This window comes from Eretmochelys imbricata, chromosome 3 (assembly GCF_965152235.1).
Source record: "Eretmochelys imbricata isolate rEreImb1 chromosome 3, rEreImb1.hap1, whole genome shotgun sequence".
Taxonomy (NCBI): Eukaryota; Metazoa; Chordata; order Testudines; family Cheloniidae; genus Eretmochelys; species Eretmochelys imbricata.
The window spans coordinates 1,826,806-1,847,910 of record NC_135574.1 but is presented as its reverse complement, the minus strand read 5'-3'; the positions used below and the strand labels follow the sequence as shown (position 1 = coordinate 1,847,910).

Genomic DNA, 21,105 nt, shown 5'->3' with positions numbered 1-21,105 from the left:
AAGTGGGGGCCTAGCACCAGTCCTGTGGAGCTGTGACACTCCTGTTACGGGACAAGTCAGGGGACTCTCTGCCTTTTCTACTCTTCTGTCCAAGTCTTCCCCAGAGTCACCTTTGACAGATCAGAAAATGCCGTGAGTTCAGAGTGCAAACGGGGCTTGGGTAGAGCTCTCTGTCTCCCCCATGGCAGTCCGTTTTGTTCCTTTCTCGGCCCAGTGGGCATTGGAAATGCGTACTGCTGTCCGTCAGCCAGCCAGCCGGTCTGCTGCCCGTGCTGTCAGGCACGTAGAGTAGGGAGCGCATGGAGCAAGTCCACAGAGCTGAACTTGCTGCTCCAGGTCTCCTGGGTGTTGGGATGGTGAAATGAGTGGCTGTGGAAAGCAAAGAGAATAATGTGCTGATAGACAATAGCTACGGCCTAGCAGTCTCTCTGCTCTCCCAGATGGGCCTTGGAAAGGTGTTCTCCCCCCACAAAACCATCCTCGGGGTGGCCTGGGAGAGCTCCGGGAAAGCAGTCCCATTTCCCTCCTCTCTCCCCCATGCTTTGAGCATGTGCAGCCATTTGCTGCAGCAGTGGCAGCCCTGGGTGGGCCTGAGGAATGCAATACGCCAGCCATGCGCTGCCTTGCTCGTCCCTCTCCCAGGGGAGACTCTTCTGGAGAGGGCCAGGGGAGTAGACTTGGATCCTTGCTGGGACTGGCGCATGCCCCTGTTTTGCCAGGCTCAGTGGGGACATCCGCTCTCCTCCATAAAGAAGTGTGCGACAACAGGGAAGTGCTGACAGCACGTTTTCTTGCCCGGTGTCGGTGCGGGGTTTGGCTCTACAAGCCGGGGCAGCGTACAGGGTCCCTTCATGCTCGTAAGTCAGATGCACGAGGATTAGTTCTCTTGCCTCGGTAGCTCCGCTGCTAATCTAATACAGCCCGAAAGACATTGCCTTTTCTTCTGTCAGCCATGTTTTTGCAATGCCTAGGAATAGTGACTCAGTAACCAGGGTTGTAAGCAGGTGTCTACCCATGTCTGTAACTCCAGTATATGGGGACGCTTTCCTAACCCTGTCCTCTGGGGGTATGTCTCCAAAAGAGCTAGCGGTGGATTTGGCAAAGCGTAGGGCATTATCCGATTCCTTTGTGAGATCATCCTTGAAGTGGGATCCCTAGACCTGGCCAGGAGCAGCACGGTATGTATGCAGAGCACATGGGCTCGCAAAGCTGCAGCGAAGAATGGAGAAGAACGATAGCTCATCAAGTGGGGAGGAGGGGCTAGCAGGGACTGGAATTGTTCAGTCTCACAAATCCCCTGGATGGTGAGGCAAGCAGCATGCTGATCCAGTTTGCAGCTGGTGTCCAGCTCCTGATGTACTGCCGGCGCAGGCTGTGTCTGCACTAGTGAGTCAAGGGATTTCCCTGTGGGTCTGGCCTCGTGGCTAGTGGAGGCGGGAGTGCTGCGGGAGACTGGCTGCAAGCATTTTACCACCTTGTTGGCTAGACCTGTCCTGAGGAGGGTTAGACGGCATGGTGGTTAGACCCGCCTGTGGCCAGCATACACTAGTGCTAGCCCTAGTGAACTGCCCCCAGTGCCAGACCAACGGGGAGAGAGAATTCCCTGAAGGTCTCTGTACGTACAGCCAGAGAGGGCAACTGAACAATAGATATGGTTACAAATAAGCAGCTGCCTGGTACTTGTCTTCGGGCTCTCCAGAGAGCGCTGTACGCACAAAGGTCTGTCTATGCTGCTGCTCTGGAAGGAAGATCACTGCTTCCACTGTGCTGGTCACATGATGTGAACACCCATCATCCCTTCCTCTCCAGAGAGGACCATGACACCAGCTGGGAACTGTCCCAGATGAAACAGTCGAACCCCAGCTCTGCACAGGCCTGAGATATGCTGGAAAGCAACCTGGCGTTCGAATGTGCATTAACCATGACTTAGCACTCGGATGTGCTGGTCCATGGCTCCATGGACTTCATGCCAGCGAGGGTCCATTGTAGGGTTAACCCCGGCCAGCTGGGCTGATCCACTGTCCAGCGTGACTGCGCTCCTCTCGGAGTGTAGCACCATGCAGGTTGACATGCGCTCTAACCCTGAGCGTTCCCAGCGTCGCCAAGCCCTGAGCAGGGACCGAAGCACATCCTGGCCTCTGCAGCCTGTCAGAGCTGTCGTGGTGTGCTAGCCATGACATGGAATGAACCAGGGAGGCGGCTAGCATGGAGGGAGGATGGCTCCCGAAGGCCCGCGCAGGCATCTTGGGGCTTGACAATGGGAGGTGAACCCCTCTTCTTGGTGGATCTCGTGGGAGGGTGCTGCTGAGCCCCAGCGTCGGTCAGCCTCCACCTCCCGAGAGGGAACAGTTGCTCAGCAACTTCTTCTCAACCAGCTGTCACATGCTCTCCTTTGTCGCATCCTGACACGTGCTCAGCTGCTCAGAACGGGGCAGGGCTCAACAGCCGGGCAAGCTGCCTGCACCAGGCAGCTGTACTTGGGGCTGGGGTTACAGCTCCCAGCCCTGCCAGCTGGGGTGGGTTTAACTGTCCCAGTCCAGGGCTGTGGGGCCTGGATGGCTATGCAGCGAGTGCCTGCAGGCCCGGATGCCAGCTGGCTGCCGGATATGGCATGAGTAGTACATTCACACTACCCGTGCTTTCGGCTTAGCTGCTGCCTTGGCAGAGTTTGCAGCTCCCTCCCAGCAGGGCTTGGTGGGCAAAACATTGGGAAGCCCTCTGCTGTTGCTGCTGACCCAGGCTGTGCCCTCTGGGGCTGGGGGCTTGTTCTGTCCTATGGCTGCGAATAGTTGGCATGACCTTGACTCTTCCCCTATTCAGAATGAGCAATGGGCTTGCTGAGCTGAAATAATGGGGGTTGTGCTGCAATTCTCAGCCACCCGTGGAAAGAATTTGCCCGAGTCAGCACCAGCCCATGCTCACTTGGTATTAGGAGGCCATGTGGCCCAGTGCCTAGAGCAACAGATTTGTGTGCAGCCTTCAATGGCAGCCTAACCCCCTGTGCGGCCCTGGACCTGCCATTCAACCTCCTTGTCCTTCAGCTAACTCTGCTGTAAAACCACAGGAAGCAGCGAGACTGCGGTGGGCAGCGTGAGCTTTCCCAGCGAGTGTCGTTACATCGCCTGGAAAGCAACTGCTGCACAGGTCTGGGCGTGGGGGTAGATCAGAGAACTTGTACAGGCGAAATACATCAGCCATCAGAGTATCAATAATTCATTGCACTTAAAATCACGCTTGCTGCCTGCAGCAGGCGTAGTCCCGCTCCCAGACGGCACAGTGTGGCTGCCTTTAATTCCCGACTTACCTGCATGTCCAACTTCACCGGGGAGGGTGGGGCCACTCCCTGGGACCCTCAGCTTGGGCCCTTCAGCCCTCCTTTCCACATGGGCTCTGCTATGGAAGCTGCCCAAGTATGGGTGTGTTTGGGGTCTTGAAGGGGTTAACTCCTGGTCTGGACTCCCTCTTCCCTCGAGTGTGTGGGGTGGCTGGTTCTTGGGCTTGTGCGTTGGAGCCCTTTGAAGGCAGGTGCAGCGTGGGGTTCCCCAGGGGACCATGCTCCCTGAAGAGACGTTATCCATTCTTCTCCCCTGCTCAGGCCCCTTCCGGGCAGATGCTGCTTGCTGCTCTAGAGCTGTGCTTTGGGGGGAGGCTTCCATCTCCCAAACCTCAGCTGAGCCCATTGTGGTTCCTGGCCTGAAGCGGTGCAGCTCTAGCGCCTGGGAGACATGGTACTAAATTCCCTCTGGGCTTGTTGCCTGTAAGCAGCAGCTCCCTTGCGTTGGAGGAGCCTTTGCAGCGAGGCTGGATCGGAGAGCTCCCATCTGTACGCAGGCACGTCCCAGCCTTTGGGTGTGTAAGGGAGGCAGACAGACTGGGAGGCCGGCACGAGGCTGCTCAAATGGCAGCTCCTGCGTGAAGGCAAAGCACCCTGCAGTAGAACTTCTGCAGCTGGAAGCAGCCAGGACTCCGCTGCTTGGACCGCTTAGAAGTGGACTGGCTAAAGCGCGAGCGAATAATGGTGTGGGGCAATGCTGTGCTGGCCCCAGGAGATGGACTGGGCTTCTCCAGCTCTGGTTCTGCATGTCTGAACATCCAGCTTTGGAATCAGCTTCTGGCCTTGCCCCTCAGAATGGGGTTTGGCAGGATCCTGCGTCCTCCCCGCTTCCCATGGGGCTGGCCCTGCATCTAGACTGCCTGCTTGGGAAAGGCACCTTGCTGAGCGTTGCCCTTGACCCTGTGGCTTCTGTGCCTCTTGCACCAGAACACGTACAGATCAATGTATGTAACCATCAGCTGTTGAATAAATATAGATCTATCATGTTGACGCTGTGAGACCCTAGTTCTCCGTCTGTAGCTGGCGGCATGTGGAGGGCAGGCAGAACCGAGCAGCGGGGTGCCATGGGGCAAAGGCAGCCCGGGAACCAACCTTTCCTAAGGGCATGGGGGGGGGCTGGCTTCTGGAGTGTGCCCCTTCCTTTATCTGGTGCATTGCCTGGCCGTGTGTGTGTGTGTTCCTGGCTGGCACAAATGTCTTTTATCATTGTGCTCCCCTTCCTCCCCTGAACATGTCGGGCCATTCCCTGCTTGGCGGCTGGTTTGTTCGCTGAGCTAGAACATAAGCCTAGGGACGCCCTCGTCCTTGCAGAGCGAACGGACGCACACGTCCATCACCCGGGCTCTGCTTCCAATACCTGCACTGCTGCCATCAGCTCACCCCTTGGCCTCCCAGCTGTCCACGCTGCCTTCTGCTTCTGGCTCACTCGGTGGTTTCCCTGTGTCCCCACCTGCCACAGGGGCTGAGCCAGGGGGTCAGCTGTTGCTGCTCCCTGCTGATTAAGAAGCAGGCTATGCAGAGAGGAGCGGGAGTGTCTGCTGTTCTGTATGGGCGGTTCCCAAATCCTCTCCCAGGTTTTCACTGCAGTGTCTGGTGCCAGAACCATGCACCCTCTCCCTGCTCAGCTTTTCAGGGACTGCTCCCCATGCATCTGAATTAATCAGTCCTTCAAAATTAGAAGCCTGAGTCCCTCCTTGGCAGACAATAGCGGTTGGCTAGCTGATGGCTGCAGACATGTCAAAGATGGCTGCGAATGGGTTAGAGAGACTTGTGGGCAGATGTGGTCTGTTTGGTAATTGACTATGTCAAAGTCGTGGCAAATGGCGTCTGCTCCCGAACAATGGATTGAATTCGTTAGCTTCCCAGCCAGGGAGACAGCACAAGGGAACCTGCTTTATGCAATCAGTAACTACGACTGTAAAGCTCTTTTTGGGAGGAGAACTGAGCTCAGCTCATCTCCTTGGTGATGTGATTCTTCAGCTGGCAGGGGAAAGGGAGGCCGCCTGCTCCGCCTGCCTGGTGATTGGGAAGAAATCTTGTTGTCTTTGTGATTGTGAGTCGCTCTGGTAATCAGCCGACAGTGCCTGCTTCCTGCATCTGGCGCTTGGCACAAACAGATCTTTAATTCTGGAAGCCAGTGTGATGCCGCTATCTGCATGGAAGATGCTGTGTAAGATTGTGTTCAGATGTGCTTGGAGACGCAGGACTGAGCCGTTGGCTTGTGGAGCCTCGGGTCTGGTTAAGCTCATACATTTTCCTGGTGCTTTATATACCCTTGTGTGTGTCATGGGGTGTAAGTCATTCCCTCAGGTGGATTCACTAAGAAGCAAGTGGCTGGAAGTAAGGTTGTGGCCCAATGTTTACTGCCTGCCTGATTCACTGTCTGTCAGACGCTGAGGCCACAAGATCAGATGGAGCCGTAATCAGATCTGGGGAGTGCTAGTGAAGATGCTGTCAAGAGTCCCAGAGTGAAATTTGGCTGTAAATAAGCAGGGAGAAGTGTGGTGCGGGAGTTATGTCCTACCAGTCCCCCCATCTCTGGGCACTGGACCTTGATCCCTGTGTTGTCCCGCCAGCAAACCAGAGGCCAGCATGCTCTAGGGCTGGAAAGCTGCAGGTGCCGTGCAAGTCACTCTTGATTTTCCACAAAGATGAAGAAAAAATGTAGCATATAGGGTGAGAATGCTGTAGCTAGTCACTCGTGATTTGAGCCAGTGCTCTCCCCCGCTTCCTTCGTGCTGGAGTCCATCCCCCTACTGATGGGGGGTGGGGAAGAGAGGTGCCCATTGAGGATATTTTTCTTCCCTAGTCTCTCCCAGAGCTGCTGCCTTGTCTAATCGTCTCTGCTCAGGCCTCAGGCAAAGCAACAGCCGCGTTGCTCTTGCGGCTGCAGGCAGCCCCGGTGCAGTGCTAACCATTCCGCATTGTGGTGTACGCTGAGTGAGGCAAACATGGGGATGGGGGCATCTGCACAGAGGGACCTCTCCTGAGGTTTGTGACTTTTCCTTGGAGCAGATGGTGCAGGAGGGAAGGCTGGTGGGATAAGGGGCCTTTTCCTCCCACATCGTTGGCTTGCCACCAATCCAGGTGCATAGTTCCTGCAGTTCTTTACCAGCCCCTAGGCAGAGCTGGGCTAGGAAGGGTTAACTGCAGGGGTGGTGCTGATCTCCTGGTCCCTGGCCTGCTTGGGTCCAAGGAGTCTCCTCCCTCTGCACTGCCGGGAGGGCGTTCACTGGCAGTCCCAATCCTTGACCCTTCAGTGTGGGGCCAGTGACTCCTGACTAGCCCTCCCGCTTTGGCCGTGCTGGGCCGCACCTCTGTATCTACGCTTGGCAGAGTTTGATGGAGTTTTTTTAAGCATTTCTTTTATTTTTATCCATTCAGATTTTCAGTGCTGGGAAATTATGGCAGGGTGTCAAACAGCAGGGGAGACAATTATTTAATGACCGTACACTTTGAGACTACAAAAGTTAAAGCTTTGTAACCGTTAAAACGGTCAAAATCCTATGTCTGAATATCCAAAGTAAATGGCCTTAAATGAACCTCTGCATTCTTAGGTAGCATTTTTCTTTCTTGGCGTAGCTGTCGATTTCAGTTATCGGTGGAAGTATTTGTGTCCATTTGCGTCTGGTGAAGTAGCTGTTTGTCGACCTTCGCCGATAATCTGACCCTACTAAACCTGTTTGTTACAGTAGTGTAGAGCGGGGTGGGGGGCTGCGCACACCCAGGGAGAGGCAGTCTTGGCCCTAAACAGCCCCCCCAATCCATCCAAAGGGAGCAGGGCAGGGAGGCCTGAGCTGTGGGGTGATGGGCAGTGTGGGGCACAGCCTGTGGAGGGGCAGGAAGGGATGAACTGGAGTTCAGATTGGAGAGCAGCCTGCTGCCATCCCTGGAGGTGTTTAGGTCCGGGGAGCGGAGGCGGGCCCTGGCTGACACCTCTGTCCTGCTTGCTGCTCCCAGGGCCTGGCTCCACCTGGGTTGTCCTTCTAAGCCTCTCCCAGGGCTGGGGCTGTGGCCTGGTCCACGGGTCCATTCAGGCCCTTGCCTGGTTGGGGAGGTTCATGCTTGAGGTCTCTTGTCTGGTCCCAAAGTGGTTCATCTTGCGCAAATGGAGCGAGCCAGCTCTGGGGCCTGGGGAAGGTGACTCTGTCCACCTTCCCCGTGGACCCCATTGGTGCTCCTGTGGGCAGTCTGTAGCCAGGTGCATGCCTCCCGGAGATGGCGGCACTGGGCCAGGCCTGAGGCACACTGGCGGGGGTCGTGCGCTCTGCTGCTGCTCGTCCTGCCCCTGCCCTGTGGTTCAGTGGCTGTTCTCCCTGTGTCACCCTGTGCCCGGGAGTGCCCGATGCGGAGAAGAGCTATGTGCTGATGCTTAGCAATAGGGAGGCCAGTTATCCTGGGACCGGCTGGTGGAATGCCGGATAGTAACCAAGGGCATAGGCTGTACTGGGCCCCGTCTGACCGGAGCCGTGCTGCACGCATGCCCCATGCCACAGCTTGGCATTGGAGGCTCTGTCCCCTTTCTGTGTCTCCTGGGAGTGAGTGGAAGCTGTCTGTCTGAAAACACCCTGGCCCGGGTGGGTGGGTAAAGCTAGCCGGCGGTGGGGCACTGCCTTGATGGGGCGTGCTTTACAGAAGGGTGGATTTCTCCAGACCTGGCAGTGAAGGAGACGTGGGGAGAATGAGCCCTGTGCTGAGTGAGGTTGGTACCGCAGGGTTCATGTGCCGGAGAAACAGCCAGGCTGGTGCCCTGTTGCCTGCTTGTGCTCGGCCTTCTGGTCTCGCTCAGCGGCCTCCCTCTTGGAGTAGGTGGCTTCCACCCTTGCGGTGTGGGACTTTCTGGTGGTGTCGGGTGGGCCGAGGGGCTGCTCCTGGGACCTAGACCCTACCTTGGCGGCTCCGGATCGAGGGCACAGCCCTTGCTGAATGTGAACGTTCTCCCTCAGAGCTGAGCTGTCCCCAGGGGGGCTCTTGTGCAAACGCTAGAGGAGGGAGCTGGAGGAAGGATGCTGTGGGTCGCAGAGGAGCTCCCCGGGGGCTGCCCCAGGATGTGCTCTCCTGAGGATTAGTGTGTGCGTGACTTGCTGTTAGGAGCAGTGGCCAACATCCTCCACAGTCCAGGACTCCTTGGCAGAGAATGGCTCAGGTAGGGGCTGGGGGAGAGCCCTCAGAGGCGCTCAGGCCGTGTGATCTGGGCGTGGGTTTAACACCCGAACAAGGGAAGCTTCTCCCCAGGCAGGGTGCAACCTGAGATGGGTTCAGTGTCCTCCGTATTTGCCTGTGCTTCCACGGGGTGAGGCATGTGGCCTGGCTCTGCAGGGGCCCCTCTGTCAGTCACTGTCCCTTCCTTTAGCCCTGCCCTGGTGGAGACAGAGCTGGCCAAAGGTCACTCTCTGATGGCCCTGTCTGATGGGTCTGGTCACTACGAATGCGGGGTGGAAGATTGCACCCAGGGGCCCAGTGCTAGAACTCCAGAACAGAGGTGTCTGGCCCACTGTCACCGCTTCCACCCCAGCAGGGAAACACACAGGCCTTCGACCACTTTCCAGACTCGTTCACTGGAGCAGCTCAGGCCTGTTGCCTGGAGCGCCGAATGCTGCCCGTGGCTGGGCCCTTCTGGTCACATCGGAGGGCCCGGGATGCTGCTGCGCAGGAGCCCGGGGTGCCTGGCTCCCAGAAGGCATCTTGAGAGAGGCCAGAGACTTGGCGACAGTGCCCCCTGTTCTACTGCAGCAACCTGCTTCCCCAGGTCCGCTCAAGGGCACGCTCGCGGTACCTACAAATCCAGAGCAAGGTTCAGATCTGAGTGTCTGGCTCATGGCAGAGCTGAGTGGCTGGGTAAAGGTCTCTGCCACTTCCTGCAGAGAGGGTACAGGCGCCCAGGCTAGGAATGGTGCAGGGTAACTCAGGCTAATGGCTGGGAGGTACTTGCCCGACCTCCTCTCCTGTTACCTGTACGGGGGAGGTTGGCAGCTGCTCTTGTGAGATGGTGACTGGAGAGGGACGGTAGCTTGCTCACCTGCCCTGCTTGGCTGAGCTGGCACCCGGGGGCTCACCACACGGCATGCTGTAACAGCAGCGGTTAAGTGTAGGGTGTAACAGAAACCCAAGCCAGGGTCCAACCAGGTCTCCGTGGAGATCTGTCTGCTCTGAGACTATTTCCTGGGTTTGCACTTTTGCAAACAGTGTATGGCAGGGCCAGCGCCAATAGTGTCCCTATTACCCTGGGGGTGAGCAGCCAGCCCCCAGATGCTCCTTGCATGGCTTGGTAGCGAGGAGACCTCTGGGCGTGGACGTACAGCCAGCAGGTTTGGTAGGTTTGCTGTCAGAGGGACTTTTCCGCGTTGCCGCTGACCTGTGGATAACGGGAAGCCCTGTGAGCGATGGTGGCCCTGCACGAATGCAGAGTAGTTCTCTGGCAATGCTGTGCCCAGGTCAGAGGAGGTGATCCCTCTGGCCTTAGTCTGTCAGTCCCTGGGGACAGACTGTCCGCCCCTGCTGGCGTGCTGCTCCCTGCATTGGAGCAGGTGGGATAGACTCTGTTCTGGGCAGCGTTCTCTTCCTGAAATAGGGCTGGCGTCTCTCCAGAAGGCCGGGTTGGAGGGTAGCGAAGGGGCTGGGAGCCAGACCTGCTGCAGCCTGGCCGAGGGACCCTTTGGATGTCAAGTGCTGTGACCTATGACTTAGGAGGAGAGGCTGAGGGAGCTGGGATTGTTTAGCCTGCAGAAGAGAAGAATGAGGGGGGATTTGATAGCTGCTTTCAACTACCTGAAAGGGGGTTCCAAAGAGGATGGCTCTAGACTGTTCTCAATGGTAGCAGATGACAGAACGAGGAGTAATGGCCTCAAGTTGCAGTGGGGGAGGTTTAGATTGGATATTAGGAAAAACTTTTTCACTAAGAGGGTGGTGAAACACTGGAATGCGTTGCCTAGGGAGGTGGTGGAATCTCCTTCCTTGGAAGTTTTTAAGGTCAGGCTTGACAAAGCCCTGGCTGGGATGATTTAACTGGGAATTGGTCCTGCTTCGAGCAGGGGGTTGGACTAGATGACCTTCAGGGGTCCCTTCGAACCCTGATATTCTATGATTCTATGATTCTATGACCTATAAAGCTGGGCCAGGACTTTCCAGAGTTGGAGCCTCCCGATGGCTCCTTAGTCGTACTTGGGCTGTGTCCACACAGCGAGCGGCTGCGAGTCTGAGCACCCGGGTTGACAGCGCTAAAACCAGCTAGATAGATGTGGCAGAGTGGGCTCTGGTGTCTGGGCTGGGGGTGGGTTCGGCCACAGTGCTGTTTTTAGCGTGGTGACTTGCTCCTGGGGCTCGCTCCCGTGGGCTGCATAGACACCGTCCGTCCCTCCCCACACAAATCAGGTCAGCAAGCACTCAGGCCCTGGGTCCTAGGGCCCTGCTCTGGGAGTGGGTCAGAGCCCGTCACGCTCTGACTGGGCCAAGCCCCATCACTTTGCAGTGTGGATGCAGGGCAAGCCGCAGGCCTGTGTCAGAAGGCCAGTGTGGCGCAGAATGGGCGTGTTAGCACGGCTGAGAGAGCCAGGTCCACAATCCAGTGTGGACACTCGAGTGCAGGCTTGGAAACCCAGATCCACAGGTGTGGGTCCCAGCGAGCCAGGCTTAGTGTGCAGTGTAGACCTACCTCTAGTGCCCAACTCCCTGATCACGCCCCTTGTGTGGGGCGGCCCGACCCTCACGTGGAAATGTCTGGAGGGTTGAGGTTTTAAATTGTAAGCTCCCTCTTCCTACGGGGTCTGTCTCCCAGCACCTCTGTAACAATGTCCCTTTGCCTGATCCTTTAAAGCAGTGTGATGAGGGACAAAGTCAACCCTTCAACACAAAGCAATTGGCTATCCCGAGCCCTGTCGCTAACGTGGCACCCTGGGATGCGGGCGGCTGGCTGTGAACAAGTGGCACTGTCCCTGCAGCAGGCTGGGCCCAGATGAAGGGAGGGGCTGGGGTGCGGCAGGTAGCCTGGATTGGCCTGGCTTCAGTGCACTGATGCTGGTCCAAGGGATGCTCCGCTTCCCGGGAGCAGGGGGGAGGAGAGTGAGGAGGCGAGCTCGCAGGCATGGGAAGAGGTGTGGAGAACCAGGGGGAGAAGGATGCGAAGGGAGTGGGGAGGCAGGAGCAGCTGGCGGTGGGTGGGGGAAACAAGGGAGCAGCGCTGATGACGAAGGGATTCGAGGGGGGGTGAGGGTTGTGCTGGCAGCAGACGGCGAGGAGGGGGGAGCTGCAGCCTGCTGAGAGCGAGGCGGCTGCATTAGTGCCAGCAGCCGCCGTGAGCGTGCAGGCGAAACGATGCTGGTGTTCGGAGAAGCTGGGGCTGCTGAAGGAGCCGAGGGTGGAAGCAGAGCCGTGCTGGGAGCACGTGACTTGCAAGGGGGCATCTCGGGGTGAATGAGCACCCAGTGTTTGGCCTGTTGAACTGCTGGCAAAGCCATGTGTCCATGGGCGGGCAGGTGGGCAGCGATGTAGGTGCTGTGGATGGGGGTGAAGCATGCACATAAAGGTGGGAGCAGGGGGTTAAGAACGGATTCGAGGTCCCTGCAGAGGCACCTCTGCTCCTTCTTAGCCTCTGTTTGCCAGGAGCTGGGAATGGGCGACAGGGGATGGATCGCTGGATGATTCCCTCTTCTGTTCGTTCTCTCTGGGGCGCCTGGCATGGGCCAGTGTGGGGAGACAGGATACTGGGCTAGAGGGACCTTTGGTCTGACCCAGTCTGGCCCCTTCGTAAGTTCAGGGCACAGAGCAGCCGCTCGGGAGTGGTGGCGGGCAGTGAAATTGGTGGGGAACAGGGCACAGCTGAGAGGGTAACTCGGAGGAGTATCTTGGCTCAGCAGGGCACCTGCCCCAGCGCCAGCATGGAGGTGCCGAGGGCCGGAGATGTGGGGGAGCTGTGGGGAAGGGGTGGTGGCTGTGGAGCCTGCAGTAGGCCAGGAGAGGATCGAAAGCAGCTGGGGTGTGGGAGGCTGGCCAGCATCTCAAGGGCCGGGGGGGCATTGTTGGAGAGGTGACTGTGAGAGGGTCGCAGAGAAATGCCCTGGCCAGCCTGGCACTGCCCATTCTCTGTGGTCACCAGGTGCACACGTTCCATCATGAAACATCCCACGGGGCAAAGAGCAGTCGCTGGCAGGGAAGGGGGTGCAATGCACCACTCAGGGTAGAGCTGCAGCCCAACCGGACCCCCTTGCGCCTGAGCCAGGGCCCTGTGCTGCTGGGGTCTTTTCTGGCCTCTCTTAGAAGCCTTTTGCTAATAGCTCCAATGCTCCCTGCTGGAGTCCCCGGCAGCTGCTTGACGTGGGCTGGCTTAGTGCTGAGCAGTGGAGGGGGGCAGCTGTTTGGGGCTCAGCCAGGGTAAGCTGGGATGCCCCGTATACAGCCCCGGACTGGGGAGTGGGAGCGTAACTCCTCCACCCCAGCAGAAGGCGCCCCCCTTTGGGAAAATGTCTCCCTCCATCTTCCCAGCCTGCTGTGCCATCTGCACCCCGACATGGCTCTGTTTGCGGGGTCTAGGGGTGTTCCCTCGGGTCACGCTCTGGCTATGGTGGAGCAGCTGTTCTGCCTTGTGCCCCAGGGAGGGAGCAGCCATGTGACACTGGGAGCTTTCAGAGGGTCATGGCCCGGGGCCCTTCTTCTGCTTGAAACAAAGCCCTTTGGACATAAGTGTCCTGTTGCAGGTCATCTCCCCACCCCAGCTCGGTTCTGCTGCTGAATGGGAAAGGCAGCGTCAGAGTCCAGAATCCCAGCTCTCTGCACCACCTTGAGGCTGCCAGGAGCCCCGCCGGCCTTGGCCCATGGGTGACCCCCAGCTGCTGAACATCCCTCCCCTTCTGTCTACATTTGGTTTTAAAATAGGGGGATTTCCCCAGGTGCAGGGTGGATGGACTGTGGCTGCCGCTTCTGCTCCACAGCCCCGGGGCAGGAAGCAGCATGGGGACAGTGACCTGGATACAAGTGGCTGCTCTGTCTTCAAGGGCCCCCATGGCCTTTCCTGCTGCCCTCATGAACAGGGCTGGTTCCTGCCACTCGGGTCCCACCCTGCGGCTCATCTCCGCTCAGTGGCTGAGCCGTGAGTGCATTGGGCTGTGGACTCCTAGCGGGCAGCAGGGGCTCAGTGCGAGGTGGGGCTAGCGAGTCTCCTGCCCTTGCTGAGCCCAGGATGCTGGGGGGATGGGGTTCTCCATGGGTGTTAGCACTTCTTGCCTGCCTTGGGGCAGTGCCTAGAGGCCAAGGAGCTGCTGGCACAGATAGTCCAGGGCCCACAGGACTGTCCTGAGTAAAATGAAGAGTTGGATTAAAAACTGGCTAACTGATAGGGCTCAAAATGCAGTTGTAAATGGGGAATTGTCATCAAGTGGGTGTTTCCACCCGCAAAGATCAGTTCTAGGCCCTAGGCTATTTAACATCTTTATCAATGATCAGGAAGAAAATATAAACTCATCACTGATACAGATTGCTGATGATACAAAAATGGGGGTGTGGTAAATAATGAAGAGGACAGATCCCTGATACAGAGCGATGTGGATCGCTTGGTAAATTGGGCACAAATAAACAAAATGCCTTTTCACATGGCTAAATGTAAACGTGTACATCTAGCAACAAAGAATGGAGGCTGTACTTACAGGCTGGGGGACTCGACCCTGGGCAGTAGGGACTCTGCAAAAAGTTTTGGGGGTTGCGATGGATAATCAGCTGACCATAAGCTCCCACTGTGATGCTGTGGCTAAAAGACATCCCATCTTGGGATGCGTAAACGGGAATCTTGAGTAGGAGTCAAGAGCTTTTTACCTCTATGTGGTGTCATGGAGTCCCCAGGCGATGCTCTGGAACTGCTCCCCATGAAGCCAGTTAGGACTCTGGGGAAGTCTCCTCTCTGTGAGCAGCCTGTCTGTAGGACACACAGCTTCCACCTTCCTGGGTCTGACCTCGGAGCATTCAGCCTCCTCTGCCCCTCCCTGTGCTTCCCACAGTGAGTCCCCCCAGGCAGGGTCCTGGGGAAGCCAGAGGGTCCTGCCCCCCAACTCCGCCGTCAGACGTGACTCTCAGCCAGCCAGTAAAACAGAGGTTTATTAGACGACAGGAACATGGTCTAACACAGAGCTTGTAGGTGCAGAGAACAGGACCCCTCAGCTGGGTCCATTTTGGGGGGCAGTGAGCCAGACAACCCCGTCTGCCCTTCACTCCATGTCACCAGCCAGCCTCAAACTGAAACTCCCTCCAGCCCCCCCACCCCCCTGCTTTGTCCCTTTCACGGGCCAGGAGGGCACCTGATTCCTTTGTTCTCCAACCCTTTAGCTCTCATCTTGCAGAGGGAAGGGCCCAGGCCAGCAGTTGCCAGGAAACACGGTGTTGGCCATTCTCTGTGTCCAGACCCCTGCACACACCTGCCCTCTAGGGCTTTGCAACGATCATACACCCTTATCCCACCCCCTAGATACTTAAGAACTGCCTAGGGGAAACTGAGGCACCCCAACACTATTCAGAGGAACCATTAAGAACAGTCCCACTTCGTCACATGTGGTATGGGCGTGACCACGGCTGGAATCCCGTTCTGGTGCCCACAATTCAAGGAGGACATTGATAAATTGGCGAGGGGTCAGAGAAGAGACATGAGATTAGAAAACCTGCCTCATGACAGACTCAACGTGTTTAGTCTATTTAGCCTAGCAAAGAGAAGGTTAAGGGATGACTTGATCGCAGTCTAAAAGCATAAACACAGGGAACAAATATTTAATAATGGGCTCTTCAGGCTAGCAGAGGAAGTTCTAACCCCATCTAGGGGCTGGAGTTTGAAGCTAGACAAATTCAGACTGGAAATAAGGCCTAAGTGTTTAACAGTGAGAATAACTCACCATTTCCCAAGGGTGGTGGTGGATTATCCAGCATTGGCACTGTTTACGGGAATACTGGATGTTTTTCTAAGACGTCTGCTGTAGGAATTATTTAACATAAAAATGGCCACACTGGGGCAGACCAATGATCCATCTAGCCCAGTGTCCTGTCTGCCAACAGCGGCCAATGTCGGGTGCTTCGGAGGGAATGAACAGAGCAAGGCAATTGAGTGATCCAGCCCCTATGGTCCGCTTCTAGCAAACAGAGGCTAGGGACGCTCCGACTATGGGGTGACATCCAGCAGGCTTTCCAGCCATACCCCTCTTGGACTTCCTGCACCTGTTTCCGGGGCTGTGTGGCTGCACCCTGCCCCTCCAATTCGGCCCGAGCGCCAGGTGTCTGAACTCCAAGAGAATGAGGCCGCTCATGAAAGATACATCCAGGTAGCTCCTGCACTTGGAGCCCAGGATCTGCCACTGGGCATGCAGCTTGGAAACCCGGGCGTGCTGGCAGCTGGGGAGCAAACCACTGCCTGAAAGAGGGGTCCCTCCGATGCCCTCGGTGATGGGTCCAGGGGCAGCTGCTGCCCTGCTTCCACCCTCTTCTTGCCCCTCTCTGAGGGCTTGGTTCTGATGCGGCCCCTGTGATGGCCCCAGCATGCTGATCTTCTAGGTTTGCACTGGGATAATCTGCTGTTTACATACACCAGGGGCTGGCGGGTGTTTGACACCTCCTGGGTAATCCCTGACAGCCCTGGCCCCGCGCTCCCCTCCCCCCAGCAGACCCAAAGGCTGGCTTAGCCTGCACATAGCCTTTCCCACTGAGAGCCCCAGCTGCTGCTCGCTCTGGCTGAGTGCGCCCATGGGAGGCTGGCAGGGGCTCCCGCAGCATCTGCTAGTAAAGGGATGGGCACCCCACCCATCCTGCCCTCTGCATGCCCACCATCCATTACAGAAAGTCCCCATGAGCCAAGGGCAGGTCAGTGGGAGTCGCTGGCTGGCACAGGCCTGTTTCCACCCAGCTTTGATGCCAGTGTCCCCCATACTTGCCAGGGGGCTCCCCCTGTTACTGTGAGCAGCGGGCATCTGGCCTGGTGTGAGAGTCCAGCCAGGCCTTCTGCACCCACATCCTGCTACGCCCTGGGGAGATGCAGCCATGCCTGCCTAACCCAGTCCCCGCTGTGGTCCCTCCCTGGCTCCTGCACCTGCACCCTGCTGAGCCGTGGGGAGAATCAGCCATGCCTGCCTTGCCCAGTCCCTGCTGCAATCCCTCCCTGGCTCCCAGCAGCCAGCCGCATCCCCAGCGCACGCTGGGCAGTGAGCCCCTGCTCCTCTGAAGTGCTACTTGGACCACAAGCCCCTTGTGCTGTGTCCATCGCAGCAGAGGAGAGGCTGCCCCCATGGTCAAAGCCAGCAGGCCTAGGTGGGGCAGGGCGGCCCTGCTGAGGGGCAGGATGTGGGCACTTGTATGGGGCCAGGTGTCTGAGACTCCCACTCCTCTTGGACAGCCCAGGCTGGCCCTGAGTGCACTGCTGTAGGGAGGGAGGTGGCAGCTAACCACTCCTTCAGGGCTGCAACTGCCCTATTCTGTTTGGAACCCACCATGTCCTTTCCCCTCCAGCCCCAAGACAGAGCGGCTCTTTGCAGTGACCCTGCGGCCTCTTGCATTGCCCCTGTGCCTGGCGTCATGCTGGGACAGCACTAACAAGGGGCTCCCTCCAAAAGCTCTGCCCCCTCAGTCAATGTATGTGACTCCCCAAAAATCCACCAGCCCCATAAGCTCGCCTTTCCCGAATCTGTCCGGCCACTCCCCTTCTGACACATGGCCTCTTGACGCCACATCTCCCTCCCAGGCACCTTCCAGCACCCCTAGGTGTCTCTAGCTGTTCCTCCAGCTGCCGCGGCTGTGGGTGGGAGGTAGACCCCTTCTAGGCTAGGCGGTTAGTTGTCCTTCCTTGCAGTGACCAGGTCTCACCTGAGTGCCGGCCATCTCGCTGGCTGCTGGGGATGGAAGTTCTGGGTCTGGCAAGGCTGGGGTGGGGGCTTCTGTTGGTGCTGCAGGGCAGGGAAATGGGGCTCCCGGCTCCCTCCCAGCTCTACTTGTGCCAGGCAGGCAGTGGCATGGCAGGGGGCCGGCAGGGGCCATTGGATGGCTGACCCTAACCCGTTGCTTCTCTCCCCTTTCAGAGCCATGCTTGCCAACTCGGCCACGATGCGGATCCTCATCAAGGGGGGGAAGGTGGTGAATGACGACTGCACGCTGGAGGCCGACGTCTACATTGAGAACGGCATCATCCAGCAAGTGGGCCGGGAGCTTATGATCCCAGGAGGGGCCAAGGTGATCGACGCCACCGGGAAGCTGGTGATCCCGGGCGGCATCGACACCAGCACTCACTTCCACCAGACCTTCATGAATGCCACCTGCGTGGACGACTTCTACCATGGCACCAAGGTACCTGTGGCCCGGTGGGTTAGTGATGGTGCTGGAGAGCGATCCTGGCACATGCCCTCCTCCCTGGGCAGGTGGCGCGAGGAACCTGACCTGGTCCCCATGTGCTGCTGCTGGGGGGCGAGGGGGGGTGGTGGTGGTGTCAGGGTGAAAGTCCTTTCTTTCAAGGCACCAGCTTAGCTCCGGCTCAGGTGATTTGTAGATCATGGTGCTCACCCTGTCCGACCCCCTGGATAACACAGCCCAGAGGGCTTCCTGATGGATCCAGAGGAGATCTGGAAAAATATCTGGGCTTGACTGAAACACTATCAATGATGGGGAATCCACCATATCCCTTGGGAAATTGTTCCACTGGTTAGTTCCTCTCCCTGTTAATAACTTACTCCTTATTGCCAGTCTGGATCTGTCTGGTTTCAGCTGCCAGGCCTTGGCTCGTGTTAGCCCTTCTTCTGTCAGCTGGACGAGCTGATTACTAAATGTTTGTTTCCCCTGTAGGTTCTTATAGACTGTGACCAAGTCCCCCCGAACCCTTGTTAGACTCCGAGCTCAATCAGTTTAGCTTATCACTACAAGGCAGGTTTTCTAATCCTTTAATCGTTCTCGTGGCTCTTCTCGGACCCCTCGCCAATTTATCAACATCCTTCTTGAATGGTGGGTACCAGAGCTGGACCCAGGATCCAAGCAGTAGTCGCACCAGTGCCAAATAGAGGTAAAATAACCTCACTGCCCCTACTTCCCCAGGTCACATTAGGATTTTTGGCCACAGCGTCTTGCTGAGAGCTCGGGTTCAGCTGATTCTCTGCCCCGACCCCCAGCCTTTCGGAGTCGCTGCCGGTCAGATGGAGGCTCCTTAGACTATCTGGGAGGAGGGAGGGCTCAGTGAAGCAGTTAGTAAGGTGGGAGCGTTGCTATGAGTAACTTCTCCTGGGGTGGGCAGAGCCCTATGGGATAGCAATTCTTACTTTGCTGGGCAGCATCCACACTTCGATGGGGTCTAAATTAGCTGTTATCACTCAAGAAAGAGATCTTGGAGTCACTGTGGAGAGTTCTCTGAAAACATCCACTCCATATGCAGCGGCCGTCAAAAAAGCGAACAGAATGCTGGGAATCGTTAAGAAAGGGATAGATAATAGGACAGAAAATATCATGTTGCCTTTATATAAAGTCAGGGATGCCCACATCTTGAATTACTGTGCGCAGATGTGGTCGCTGCGTCTCAAAAAAGATACATTGGAATTGGAAAAGGTTCAGAAAAGAGCAACAAAAATGATTGGGGTCTGGAATGGCTTCCGTATGAGGAGAGATTAATAAGACTGGGACTTTTCAGCTTGGAAAAGAGATGACTAAGGGGGGATATGATTGAGGTCTGTAAAATCATGACTGGTGTGGAGAAAGTAGATAAGGAAGTGTTGTTTACTACTTCTCATAACCCAAGAACAAGGGGTCACCCAATGAAATTAATAGGCAGCAGGTTGAAAACAAACAGAAAGCAGTATTTCTTCACACAAATCACAGTCAATCCGTGGAATTCCTTGCCAGGGGATGTTGTGAAGGCCAGGACCATAACTCGGTTCAAAAAAGAACTGGATAAGTTCATGGAGGATAGGTCCATCAATGGCTGTTAGCCAGGATGGGCAGGGCTGGTATCCCTAGCCTCTGTCTGCGAGAAGCTGGGAACGAGTGACGGGATGGATCACTTGTTGATTCCCTGTTCTGTTCATTCCCTCTGGGGCACCTGGCATTGGCCACTGTCGGAAGACAGGACACTGGGTTAGATGGACCTTTGGTCTGACCCAGTAGGGCTGTTCTTATGTTCTTACCTTGAGGTGTGCCTATGTGCTCGGCATAGGGCTCTGTGCAGCTGCTCGCTCTGTCCCCATCCTGGATAATCACTAGCCCGACGCAGTTCTGTGTGTGTGATTACCCACACTCTGCAAAGAGCAGCCATAGTGCCACTGTACCTGGCTCTAAATGAAACCCTGCATCCCTGCCGGGGGAGTGTCTGGGGGCAGTGATGGGCTCCTCTGAGCCTGTGCCCTCCAGACCCATCTGTACCAGTGGGTGGAGCTTGCGCTTGCTGCGTGGAAGCCTGAAGTCTGGTATGCTGTGGGGTCCCTTTTGGCCACACCGGGGAAGGTCCAGGCTGCTGCGCCCGAGCACTAGGCTCCCCTGCCCTGCTTTCCCGGGCCTGCCTCCTCATGTGTGCTTGGGGGTGGCAGCTGCTCCTCAGCCCTGCAGGCATTTGCTCCAGTGGCCTGTTCCTACCCCCAGCCGGGAGGTGAGAGCAAGCTCGGCTCAAGTGGCTTGGTGGCCAGGCTTCCTTCCCGAGTTCCGCCCCGGCAGGGGGAGCAGAGCCGGTCTGACAGGGCTGACTGCAAAGAGCTGTCCGGGCATTGGCGCTGACTCCATGGGTGCTCTGGGGCTGGAGCACCCACAGGGAAAAAATGGTGGGTGCTGAGCACCCACCAGCAGCCCCCCATCAGCTCTCCCCTCCCCCCGGGTGCCTCTTGCCTGCCTGCTTGCGAGCCCCCCAATCAGCACCTCCCCCTCCCTCCCCGCAGCGCCCACCCGCCGTGACAGGGTGTGCAGGAGGTGCTGAGGTGGGAGGAGTGAGAGCACGGTGGGGCCAGGAAGAGGCGGGGTGGGGGCGAGGCCTGGAGCACCCCTTGGCCCATTGGAAAGTCGGCGCCTGTGTGTTCTGGGCCCAGGACCCCTGCAGTCGCACTGTGACCTCGTCAAGCACCTTGTACCAAAGCGCGACGCTGCGGGAGAATCGCGTCTCTTGCGCTGGCCCCGAGTGGACGCGCCATGCTATGGGGACGTGCCATGGCCACTCCAGCCCCCCACTTTTCCTCGCTCTTGTGCGGGGAGGGGGAGGGAGCGTGCCCGAGTGGGTGCCTGCCCGTGGCGCTGTATTATGGCATCTGGCTTAAAGCTGCATTTGACTAGAGCATAGGAATTGGGGGCCTGCACTGCTCGGCACCATGGATCCCCCCATCCTCAGCTCAGCGCACGGCTCAGCCCAAGGGACATGTCACGCTCTGGACTACGGAAGGGGGCACACGTTATTCTCGCCAAGTCACAGGGGCAAGGAAGGAGCAGGCTCTGAAGATGGGACTTAGCAGTTCCTGGACAGCTGTATAAGAACATACGAACGGCCTGGCTGGGTCAGACCAAAGGTCCATCTAGCCCAGTGTCCTGTCTTCCCACAGTGGCTATAAGAAGGGGCCATAGAGCTACCAACAGCCCCTGGCAATGCTGCCAATTCCTGTGCCCGTTGTGGGCACAAGTGGCCCCTTCTCGAGCTAACGACTATAGAAACGCAGCGGTGGGTGGGGTGTCCTGGAACCAACTGTGAGGAATCCTTGGAGTCCACAGGGAGCTTCTCCGGGCTGGCCCCAGCTGCGTCCTCTGCAGGAATGTGGGCCCAGGCCCTTGGGAACCCGCAGGGCAAGGGCTGCGTAAGAAGCCCAAAGCTG

The 21,105-nt window shown here is 57.4% G+C and overlaps 1 protein-coding gene across 1 annotated transcript in view; it reads left to right on the top strand.

Moving 5' to 3' along the window:
* Positions 1 to 21,105, top strand: part of DPYSL5 (dihydropyrimidinase like 5) — a 100,708-nt gene that overhangs the window by 14,685 nt on the left and 64,918 nt on the right. The window contains exon 2 of the mRNA XM_077811479.1: positions 17,365 to 17,629. Within this exon, the coding sequence (XP_077667605.1) occupies positions 17,369 to 17,629 (261 nt within the window). The 5' untranslated portion in view covers positions 17,365 to 17,368. The remainder of the gene's footprint in view (positions 1 to 17,364; positions 17,630 to 21,105) is intronic.